This window comes from Cnephaeus nilssonii, assembly GCF_951640355.1.
Source record: "Cnephaeus nilssonii genome assembly, chromosome: 15".
NCBI classification, from domain to species: domain Eukaryota; kingdom Metazoa; phylum Chordata; class Mammalia; order Chiroptera; family Vespertilionidae; genus Cnephaeus; species Cnephaeus nilssonii.
The window spans coordinates 34,520,104-34,532,274 of NC_137086.1; the positions used below are offsets into that span (position 1 = coordinate 34,520,104).

The window sequence follows — 12,171 nt, forward strand, 5'->3', positions numbered from 1 at the left end:
CTTCAGCAGTCAGTAGTTTTTATTCAGAATCACACAAATAAAGAAAAATGAAAAATAAGGAGTCGTAATAGGATACTATCATTTATAGTCTCATTTACAATTACACTGTAAAGTATACACGTACATCCTCCAGTTCAGTCTGAGCTGGCACTGGGCACAAAGAGAAAAGGCAAGTTGATTTTCTAAATTCTGAAAAGCATAAGTATGTTATACTTGATTTACCTTTAAGTAACGTGCTAATGTATTTCAGTTCTGAATGAGTAGTTCTCCTTTCATTAGGGTATCTGTCTTACATAGTACTATCTAGATATGAAGTGTAGGCAAATAATTTTTACATACCCTGATGTAAGTGTCTCTCTTCATGATTGTAAGGAGGAAAAAAATGTTACATATCAATAGTAGTAGACTTTACTAAATTTTGTAGAATTTGTCATATTGTCTCCCATTCTCTCAAAAAAAAAAATGTTTATGATAGCCCAATCCTAATTTAAAAATTTCTATGTGCAATAAGCCAAAACCTCAAATCTGATACGTAGGATATATTTTTTGGCCTTTTCTATATGTAAACAGCAGTTTTACATTCACTAATCTCCAATGAATATTTCCCCATCATAAAATATGAGACTAGAAAACAAAACCAAACCCCTATTAAGAGCCCTGGCTGCCAGTCAAAGGCTGCTGATATCTGATGGTGGATATTTGACACACAAACTGATGAACTGGGCCCTACACAGTATAACCTGCTCATTTCCAGTTACATTAACACTATTTCAATGGACTCAGTGGATCACAGTCACACAATATTTTGACTCTTTGAATAAAGTGAAAAAAAAGCAACCTGATCAATGCAAATGTGTGTAGGTAACACGTGTACATGGGTGACGTGCTGGGCACATACCCATCTATGCACCAGGTAAAAATTATCCTTTCTAAAAACATACTCAGCTTTGAGAGGCCTATGTACAGTCAAAATGAATAGCATTTCACTGAAGATTTAAAGAACTCTATCTTATTCTCCTATTTGAAAGCCCTGAATTTTAAGCTTTATTTATCTCAGGAAGATCTGTCGCTGTTTTATTCCTGCGCTTCCTGCCTATAAAATGGCCCAGAGCACACGGTGGAGCTCAAATCCAACTTACATCACTTTAATAAAGCCTTTCCTACACAGCGCACTTAAATGACTACCTTTTATGTGGTTGCCAAACATATTCTTCCAGAGATTCATCAATACATCTCTTTCCTAATACAGAGCATTGCTTCTCCTTTATTTCTGTGACACGATTCAAATATCTACTGAATGATTACTCTTATTGTTTCCTTCCTCGCCATAAAAAGGGAAGCAGACTTGGAATTGTGAAGACGTGCTTGAGAGAAATGGGCTGGGAGTACACAGCTGTCTTCCAGAACTTCGCTTCAGAGGCACCTGAGGGCCAGGGCATCTTAATTTATGTGCAATAGTAGAATGTTAATTTCACCATAGGAAACTCTTAATTCATTACTGTGAATTATGAGAAGTCGTGATGCTAGCTACTGACATCTCGCTTTGAGATGTGACCATGCTATTTATGTTCAGCCAATTCCAGGGTGGGAACAGGTGATTAAACACAATGAAAGGAATCAAGGCTTAGTAATTATTCGTGCATGCAAGGTTTACCTCACCTGGGTCGAAGCACTTGTGCACCCATCATCTCAGTGAAATTATTTCATATTGGCCCTATAAAATATATTTTAAACTTGCCCTTTTTTTTTTTGGCTTCTCTGGGCTCTGTTATTGTACTAGTTCTTGAAAAAAAATATTAATAAAACCTTTATGACAACCAGAGAGTTAAGGAACATATCTTTTCTTCCCCTGCATAGATTCACAACTGTAACAGCAAAAAGCCTTTACTGCAGGGCCTTCCCCAGCTCTCAGAGTCCTCCTCTAAGTACAGAAGCACAGAATTTTCGAGCTGGTTAATCTGAGACTGAATAACCTATCTGGGACCTCAGTAAGAAGTGTGGTTTTAATTCTTGCTTGACAGACACTGTGTTTTGTCTTTTAAACGGGCAGCTCAATATGTAAATACGATGTTACATCACGCAAGTGTTACTCCATATTTGGTGATTTAGAAAGGCTTTGAATCTCCGAAGATGACAAATCCCCTTCCGCTTGCTCTTGCTTCATTAATCATGCCTTACACTTCTGTTCATTTTCCTTCCAGTCACAAGACAGCACATGGAAATGGTCATTGCTGTATCCTACCGGGGGGGGGGGGGGGGGGTAGGAGGGAATGGGGGGAGGGCGGGATAGAATCTTAACCTACCCGTCACATAAGCTCAATGTGGTGGATTCGAGAAAAATATTTTGTAAATGCAGCTTCTCTGGGAGCAGATTTCTCATTTCACTGAAGGAAAAGTATCTGAATACTGCTGCAGGACGCATTTAAAAAGAAAGAAATGCCACGTTTGATTTTTAAGGATCAAATTCCAGAGGGGGAGAGAAGAAATAATATGACATTTATCTATCCCCTCTGGACCACTGACCTACTACAGTTCAACTTTGTGGTCAAACTAGGTCAGAGAGACCAGTTACAGGGAATCAATTGATTATATGCACTATCTTTCCTAAAACTGAACAAATCTCTTGTCTTTGGGGGAGGGGACAGGGGAAAACAGAGGAAAGTGATCCACCGACAGGCAAGCCATTAATCTGCATTCAGTTTGTCTTATGTGTTAAATCACTGTTGTTTCACACAAAGGTTTTAAGGACCACTATACAGTGTTGTGTTTATCTCTTAGAGTAGGGATTTAAGTCCCTCTGCTAGCTGTTAATTCCTTTTCCCTTGAGCTGCTGAGAAACCCACACACCTAGTTACCTCTCTGCTAAAATTAACCAAAGGAAGGAGAGCTGTTGAATGTATTGTACCTATTTTTCTGAGAGAATTTTTACTTTGCGTTACAGCAGAAACAGTGGAAGTCTGGACTGGACATTTGTAAGGGTGACATGTGGTTGTGTAAACCACAAACAAAATCAAGATACATCTGTCAAAACCACATCAGAGACAAGAGAGAGCAGAGAGAGGCATTTATCATTTAGCTGAGGAGGCAGGCTGCAGGGAGCAGCCGTTCCTGTCAAACCAACCTTTTGAAATTTCCAACATGCCCTTAAACTTTTCGAGTAAGCATGTCTGTGCGCTTCAGCAACTGCCCTCTCTACTCTGGCCTGGCCAGTCGAAAATGGCATCTTAAAGTCAAGGTCACGGTGTCATCCCGCCACGGGGCTGTGTTTAATTACAGCCCCATACGGGCTGACAGCCAATATGGATCCAAGGCTAGCCCTGAAGCTCAGTTAACTCTTTCCACCCCCTCCAAAAATGCCTGTCAGCCCAGCCCACTTCGTGGAGGCCCTGAACACTAACCGCACCCCTGGGAGGTCTGACCAGGTGTTCCGACTCAAACAGGTCACTGGCCCCACTACAGATGCCTGCATGGCCACAACGTCCCTGACTTGTTCCCCAGGCTAGAAAGGGACACTTAGAAACGGAGCTAGGGGTAGTAAGATTCAACACTTAAAAATGAGAAGGGAAGAAAGAAGGAAAGAAATTCAGAATCAGCAGATCCAGAGGGAGGGTATCAGGTGTGTGCACCGACTCCACCCCCATCCGAGTTCAGTGAAGTGGAAAATATTTATTTTTTATATGGTGTCCTGGGTTGTCAGCAATTGGAACGACTGTTTTAACATTACAGGCTGTCAGGGACAGTCACATGGAGAAATACAGAAAGCACGCCACCACTCACTCCTCAGTGCTTGGCTACAGCGCCTCTGAAAAAATGAAAAGAAAACATGCAAACAGCTTTTCTCCTTGCTTCTCATTTACCTGCGATGTGTTCCTGTTTGGGGCAAATTCCTCTAGATGACGTTGATAAACAATCGTCATCCTCTGGCGTGACCTGGATGCCAACCTCCACAGGATTGGATGCTTTTTTCATCTCGATTGGTGAAGGGGAAGGTGGCTTATCCACAGCTTTTTCTAAGCAGAGGCTGCCATTGCATTGTTTCCGTTTGTGCTCGATAAAAATAAGAATGTCCCCCAATGGGAAGTTCATCTGGCACTGCCCACACGTGAGGAGGTCATGGTCCCCTTCCGGAGCTCCCAAAGGGCCGTGGTCTGGTTCATCATCTGTAAGAATGGCTTCAAGAGGTTCGGCTGTGGTTGGAGAAACAAAAGCACAAACTATTAGAGGGCCAGAAAGGAGAGACAAGAGAGAAATACATTATCAGCCCTACCCCATCCCACCACCTTATGTCAAGTGTCTCTAGGCTCTGCCTTATAAGCCCCAGAAAATGTGACCACCTAAACTGTACGAAGCTGCGGAGGTGGTCAGCAAGAAAGCAAATTTATCAATGAGGCAAGTCATCATGTATTTAAAGAAATCATCCTATATGTGAAGTCTGACTTGAAAAGCTCCAGAAATACACACACACACACTACAAATGTGTCTGGCTTGTGAGTTTGGGAAGAATGTGACTATTAAATAAAGTTAAGGCAGAGGACATAAAGAAAGCTTAAATAATAACTATCCCCCCCCAAAAAAAAAAAAAAAAAAAACAACCGTAAAAACAAAGATTGGAACCAAGTTTCTTTTTTCCCCTACATACTAAGTTGTCTATTGTTCCAAAGAATAAAAGGAGAGGTGAATAAAAACACACACCCTTTGTGTGTGTGAATGTATATACTCCTAAGTTATACAGAGACATAGCTTCATAAATTAGAAAACTACTACATCACACAGAAAATGTGCCACATTTACACCGCCGTAATAAGAAAACGACTGCATTCACCTGTGAAACGGATCTAAATAATCATCATCACGCAGCATCATTCACACTGCCAAAAACCTTTCTGATCTCACGCTCAGCAATGCCACAAAATCAAAGAAATACCAAATTCACTGGCAATTCTTCTCAGACACATTAGCTAAATGGGATACTTTTGAGTACTTAAGAAAATAAGCCAATTAGTCATTTTTCATTCTGAAGAAAGAAAGCCTAAAATATCCTAAAACATGTTTGTACTTGGTGGCCTCCATCACATAAAAATCAGAATGGTCAAGCAAACGCCACATTTCAGAACAAGGCTGAGAAGTCCTTTCTTTAGACTTGAAATACTTTGCCTAATGTTGTCAAAGTTGACTAATTTTCTGAATGAGCTCTAAAACGCTTCATTATGGGGCTATTTCTGCGCACATAATCACCAGCGATGGTATAACAAGGTAGATACGTCTTTTATCCCTGTTTCCTTTTTTAAAAAACACTTTGCACCAAAATACTCCAGCATCTATTTGAACAGTTTCTATTACTGTTTAACCTTCCAAAGGGGAAAAGAGAGTTGGTAAGTCTCTGCCTCTGAAACCTTATGCTTACTCCATTAAAAAAAAAAAAATCATAAAATACAAAACACTTCCAGGATGCTGCCAGTTAATAAAACTGAAGCAGAAAATGTACAAGTCTTAAACAGTTAATCAGTCTGACCTTCTTTAGCAAGCTGCCAATTTCACATTTAATGAACTTAAAGCCACAGAGAATCAAAAAATAGATTTTAATTTGAGTGTAGAATATTGGAACAGATTTTGATAAAGTGCAAAAATCCAGTGAACTCAGGTTAAATTTATTTCCACCCTACCCAGACTGAATATTGAGGGGGAAGATCTGGAGTAACTCCCAGATGTGCTGGGTGAAATAATATTGAGAGAGCCCTGCCTAGCTGCACCTGTGCTCAAGTAGGACATGTCATAATTTCTAGCCTCTGGTACTCCTCCTAATTTAACATAAGGTCATCACAGGAATATGAAGGTTATATTCCTACTAATAAAGGCAGCGAGGTGAGCACTTATGTTTCTTTGCCCAACATACTGACCAAATGATAAACACAAAATACGCATGAATCCTTCTCAGATAAAAAGAGACAGACGGAAGTGCTTATGCATTATGCCTCTATGTCATTTTGCTCCTACATTTGCTTTCATTTTGACCAAGTGAGGAACTGAATAGAGAAGTCATTGTCCCAGATCCCTGCTATTTGAATTCAGGTTTTAAGTACACATGGACAAATGTGGGGGTTTTTTGTTGTTGTTATTGTTGTTGTTTTTCAGCATTGACTACAAGTTCTGAAGTTTACAGACTAAAGAAAGAGTCAGGAAAAAATATTTTATTTTATTAAAGTTAGTAGTGCATAGACCCTTGGCAAAAAAAAAAAATGTAACTCCACCGTTAAGATTCTTTTTCTGTTCCCAAGGCCTGACACATTTCTGAAAGCGGAAATATTTAGGAGTAAATGGAAATATTCTCCCTAGGTAGCAAATAGTTAAAGGTAATGCGGTACAAAACAGACTTGGTTAAAGTCTTCTGAATGTAGTGACTGAACTGATTTACAATCAAAACCAGGAAATGAAGTGGTAATTCAGAGGTTGCTGATTACACCTCCACATTTCACCTAATTAATTTTATAGGAGGCAAAGTTCTTGAAAATAACAAGATGATCAAATGTACAGATATAAAACCTGTAACCTCAACATTTTCTATGCTCTTAACGTAAATTATTGCTAATTAACAGGAATGATATCCCAATGTATGAAATAATGTTTAACATTGGGCTCCCTGCAAAACATTTGGCCAGTGATGTTCAGAAAAACACCAAAACGTGTTCTTATTATTGCTGCTATATTATTAAAAATCAGGCGGAGCGGGGCACAAAGAAAATATGAAAATACAATTCTCTTGGTGTAGCCTACTGATTTGCATTGACATCTTTTCTCAGTGGCAATCAACATTTCCTTTCTGGGCATCCGATAATTTCTCTGTATTTTAATGCAAATTCCTCTTTCCCTAAAAATATTCCTAACCTCAGCCATTTTACCCCCTCCTTCAATTCAACTCCATCCTCCTTCGCCCCCACAATACCATCCTTTCTGAGCTCCGGCCTAAGCTCCGGCTACAAAGCGGGGAGTCCAGGATTGAAGTGGAAGGGAGTGGGCAAATAATCATAATAATTAGCGCGAATTCTCTACAAGAGAAAGAAATAGAAAATAAAAATGCTTCGGCGTTCAAACAGCAAGACAGACTGAAACGTCTCAATGCCCCAGCGGCTGGCTGAGAGGTCTTTCCTCTCTCTGCTGTTGCAAAGGAATAAATTTAAATTTTTTTTTAAAAAAAAAAAGCCTTAGAAGAAATGTAGGGAATGAGCGAGGGAAACTAGGGCTGCTGGGGAGGGGGAGGGGAAAAGAGGTCTGCCTTCAAGTTTGCTTTCCAAGTCCTTCGCTTTGATTGTCTTCAACAGGGTAAGGAAGCAAACCGAGACTGAAATGCCGAGAGGAAGAGCAAAGAAACAAAAGCGAAGGCAGGGTCGACGGACCCGGGGCAGGGGGCCCGCGGGGGCGGCCGGTGCAGAAAGTGAAGTTGGGTGCAGGGACTCGTGAGGCACAAAGCGAGCAGCATGCTGGCTGCAGGCTCCGGCCGCGCTCGCTGCGAACACGTGCAGCAGCGGCTGCGGGGCCATGGGGCCGGGGGCCGGGGGCCGGGGGCCGGGGGCCGGGAGGCGGCGGGCGGCCAGGGGCCCCGACTGCCGCCTCCACCACCAACCCCCCCCCCCCCTCCTCAAGACAAGATTCCCCGCGCCGGCCAGGTGGGGGAAAAGGCACGTGAGGCTTAAAAATCTCGGCTGGTTAACCTGGTGCAGTCTCGGCAACGCCGCACACACCTCCAGCGCGGCTCCAGAAATTCATTTTGTGCCCAAAGACTCACACACTTTACTTTGGGGGCGGGGGGGGGGGGGATCTCAGCAAATGCATTTCTCCCGCAATTCCGGCACCGAGGTGCGCAGCGCCGCGGCGGCGGCGGTTATTCATTATTAATGACGCCGCTTGCCCGCATCATGATGATGATAACTATGACTATTGTTGTGATTTCGGGCTCCTAAGCGAGAGCGGCAGGAGGCGGGGGGCCCGGGGGTCGGGCTGCAGAGCCGGAGGCTCCGCCGGCCCGCGGCGGCCGCAGCGGCCCCTGCTTGGAGCGGGGGTGAGAGGGCGGAAGAAGTGAACCCGGAGACGGAGGACGAACTTGCCCGATCCCACCCGGGGGCCTGGCCGCGAGGCCGGAGCGCGCGCACTCCCCTGTCCTCCCGACCAACGCGGCCCGCCCCGAAAGAAGACGGGAGCTGCACCCCCGCTCGGCTCTCGGCGCCCGGGGATGTGGACGCGCTGGGGTGCTTCTCCGCAGCCCTGGCCTGAAGCATTTTTAAAGTCCAAATGAAGAACAAAGACAGAAGGGGTGATGGGGGGGGGGGGGAGAGATGGAATTCTGCCTAACCGTCCGCTTCCCCCACCCCCACCCTAGCAAAGCTCCCTCCCCGGCGGAGAAACGGAGAGCAGGGGGTGGGGGAGGCTCTGGTACAGGTTCAAGTTCGCTGAGCTTTCTTGATCTTGTTCTGCCTCCTAGCGACCGAAAAGCTCTCATTCAAGCCCAAGAAGCAAAGGATGGGGGGGGGGGGGGGTCCTGAAGATCCGAATGACTCCCGCGCCCCCCCCCCTTCGCACCCAGTAAAAGGAGCGACCCCCGCACCCCCTCCAAGCTGGTCTCACAACCTAAAGCCCGCACTGGAACGAGTGGAGAGGGGGGTGAACCCACCCAGCAAGGAGTATCCCGAGATGGACCCGGGATGGGGGGTGGGGGGGTGCGGCGAGGACTGCAGGTCTCAGTCCGTCCTTGGTGCCCCCAATGCATCCTTCCGAAGGGCCCGGCTTTCCCGACTCCTGCGAACACTGCCCTGGTCTCCCGCCGGTACCTGGCCGGACTGTAACTTCACACCGCCGCGCGCCGCGTCTGCTCCGCATCCGGCGCAGCCGGGGGAGTGGGGGGCGGGGGAGAGCGGCGAGGGAGGGATGCGCGGGGGTGGGGAGAGGGAGGGCCCCGCAACGTGCCGGGGCGGGGGAGCTTCCAAACTGTGTGTGACAAGTTCCAGGGCCCAGTGAAAAATTCAATTCTCTGTGCGCACCACCCACCCCCCCCTTTAAAAAAATACAGAATTGGGTATAGATGGTCCTTTAAAATGGCATCAAACATTAAAATAAGGGTGGTGAGTGAGGAGGGGAAAGGGTGTGGGCCCTCTCACGCCTTTCTTTCCCTCACGGACAAACTTTCCTAAGTGCCCACCCCCGCCTTTCCAGACGCACTCTCTAGCCAGGAGAGAGCCACCCACCCACCCCTTAGGGGGGCTCAGAAGGGCCGCCACCACCCCACCCCCCCATCCCGACCGAGCCAGGCCCGGGATAGAGGGCAAGAACTCAAGGATGGGGTGCGCCAAGTCCTGGGATGCAGTACTCCCAGAACGCACACTCGACTATCCTACCCCCTGTCGACCTCCCCACACCCACCCACCCCTACCTGGCTAGTCAGGGCTCAGGGGGACGGTGGGGGGGGGGGGGGGGGGGCGGAGGGCTGGTGGCCAGACCGGGTGGGAGAGGGACAGGGAAAGCACGTGGTGACCTCCCCGCTGTCCAGAGCTGTGGACAAGAGACGCGGGGGGCGGGGAAGGGGGAGGCAGAACGCGCTTTTTCAGTTGCTTTGCAAAATAAAAACGCTTTGCAAAGCCGAGTTTTCCTCTCCCCAGCCGATTTCGAAGTCGAGTTGGCCAGGAGGTGGTCTGAGTATTGTGCTGGGGGGCAAGCGGGGACTGTGGACCCCGCCAGCGCGGAGTCTCGGTGCGGCCAGCCGCGGTGCCGGCGGGCGGGCGGGCGCCGGGAGCCGGGTGGGCGATCCCGGGCAGGGCGGGGGCGCGGCGAGGCTCGGCGAGGCCCCGGCGAGGCCGGGCCGCCGCCGCCGCCGGCTCCCAGGCTGCCGCGCCGCGCTCGGTCCTCTGTCTGTTTGTTGGCAGGAGGCTCCCGCACACGCGGTGCTTGTAAACATTCAGACACGAGATTTTTCCCAATCAAAATCCACTTCCACTTTTTTTGAAAATCTTCCAAAAAATAGTAAGAGGAGGGAGTTCCTCGCTCCCTCTCCGCGCCGCTAGCGCTCTAAGTTTGCAACTAAAGGGGTTTGGGGGAAGAGGTGATTGTACATTTCCCCCCATTATTTAAAGAACGTGAGATTTTTTTTTTTGCCGGGGGGTTAGAGGGGGGGAGGCGGTGTTAAAGAGGAGAGCGTTGCAGAAAACGGCCGGCGGAGCGTTTGGCTTCTCGATTTGGGGGGCAAGAAATTTTGCATGCTCTTGCCTTGTTTTTATATAATGTTTAAATACGTTTTATCTTGCTCGTCTTCTCGCCGCCACCGAGGTCAGGCCGGGAGGGGCGGGCACCCGCCACCTAGCCGGCGGCGGCCCGGGCGCTCTCCCTCCCACGGCCGCTCGCCCCCGGCCCCTGCTCCTGCCCTTCCGCGGCGGCGGCGGCGCGAGAGGGCGAGCGCGAGGATCCGGCACAAAAGGCAGCGGGACAAACACCCACCTCGGGCCGGGAACAAAAGGCGGCAGCGCGGACCACGACTCCGGTCCTTCCCGGTCGCCCGGCTCGCCCAGCCGCCGCGGCCCCTCTCCGCACTCCGCAGACTCCGGAGAGCCGGGGGGCCCCCCTCCCACAACCCCACTTTCTCACTATTGTGGATGACCCCTTTCCTCCCTTTGCACACTTTACCGTGAGCGCGCCGGTGTCCGAAGGCCAGTCTCACCTATTTTCTCCCTGGGAATTGTTTTTTAGGCTTGGATTCCCTATCACACACACACACACACTCACACACACACACACACACACACACACCCGTTTTCCTTCCTTGGGTGAGTAGAAGCAACCCCCCCTTTCCCTTCCAGTGAGTAGAAGCAACCCCCCCTAGGTTTGCCTGAGAGTTGTTCGCATCCATACATACAGCATTGTTCATTATTTTGCAAAATTGAAGGAGAAATCATTGCATTCCTTTTCGAAAAGCGAAATAAAGCAGCGGAAAGCAGGAAAGAGGAGGAGTCCAATTTTTGTACAATTAAATAAGATAAAAAGGTGCTTGCTGTCCCAAAAGTACAGCCGGCTACGGTTCGGGATGGAATGAGGTTTTTCTCCTCCCTTTAATCTCTTTTATCCGACTCTCGGAGGTTTTTCTTGTGGGAAAAAAAAATTTTTTAAATGCATGCACACACCCCTGTCTGCTCCTCGCTCTTACTTCTCGTCCTGCGCGCTCTCGTGATTATTAATAATTATTATTACTATTATTGGGTTACTTACGCGAGAATTCCCGTTTGCTTAAGTGCTGGGGTTTGCCTTGCTTGCGGCGAGACATGGTGGGCTGCGGGGCGGGCGGGCGGCGGCGGCGGCGGCGGCGGCGGGCGGACGACGGCTCGGTTCACATCGGGAGAGCCGGGTTAGAAAGGAGACTCCAGAGAAAATATCTTCATCAGTGCCTTTTGACATCCAAAATAAATTAGAAATAATACAAAGATGGCGCAGGGAAGATGAATTGTGGGAGAGCCGTCATGGCTTTTTTTTTTTAAAGCAAAAAAAAAAGAGAGAGAGAGAGAGAGGAGAGAGATAGAGGGAGAGAGAGAGGGAGAGAGAGAGAGAGAGAGAGATGAAAAAAATGGCAAAAGCCCCCCTGAGCTGCAAGTTCAAGTGCGGACGTGACGTCCCTGCGAACTTGAACGTCAGGAGTCTGGATGGACAGAGACACACAAAACATGGGCAGGGCGAGCAGGAGAGAAGGGGAGGAGGGAAGGGGAAGCTCACACCAATGGACACACATCAGGGGCTGGACATGAAAAAGAGACCAGGACAAGCCAATGGCCAGTGCGGGGCGGGGGAGGTGCGGGGCGGGGGGCTCTGCAGACGCCAGACGCGGCCCCCGGGGGAGGGGCAGGCGGAGGGGAGGGGGCGCTGGGGCCGCGGGCTCACCAGTGGCCGCAACGAGCGCCGAAACCGCGGCGTGGCTGGGGGAGAAGAAAGGGGCGGAGGGGAGAGGGGTGGGGGGAGCAAGACGTGCTCCTTCCCCCCCCCCCCCACGCCGCACGTGCACCCCAAAATGAAAGATTTCTTTTCAGCGGGAGTGTGCGGGGAGGCTGCTGCCCGGGGCCGGAGAAGCGCGGGCGGAGGGAAGGCAGGTAGAGTTGCTCCCGGACACCCTCCTCCGTGCGCACACCCACTTCCCCTCCCCGCCGCCGC

At 48.6% G+C, this 12,171-nt stretch overlaps 1 protein-coding gene across 10 annotated transcripts in view; it reads right to left on the reverse strand.

The window, feature by feature from the left end:
* Positions 1–11,296, reverse strand: part of BCL11A (BCL11 transcription factor A) — a gene marked incomplete at both ends in the record, with an annotated part of 98,209 nt that extends 86,913 nt beyond the window's left edge. For 9 of the 10 annotated variants that reach the window (XM_079792596.1, XM_079792599.1, XM_079792595.1 and 6 more), the window contains 2 exons: positions 3,858–4,187; positions 11,242–11,296. In XM_079792596.1, coding sequence (XP_079648722.1) covers positions 3,858–4,187; positions 11,242–11,296 — 385 coding nt within the window. Of the gene's footprint in view, positions 1–3,857; positions 4,188–11,241 lie in introns of those variants that run through there. The other variant, XM_079792603.1, reaches the window with a different exon arrangement.
* Between the last annotated feature and the right edge of the window lie 875 nt (positions 11,297–12,171).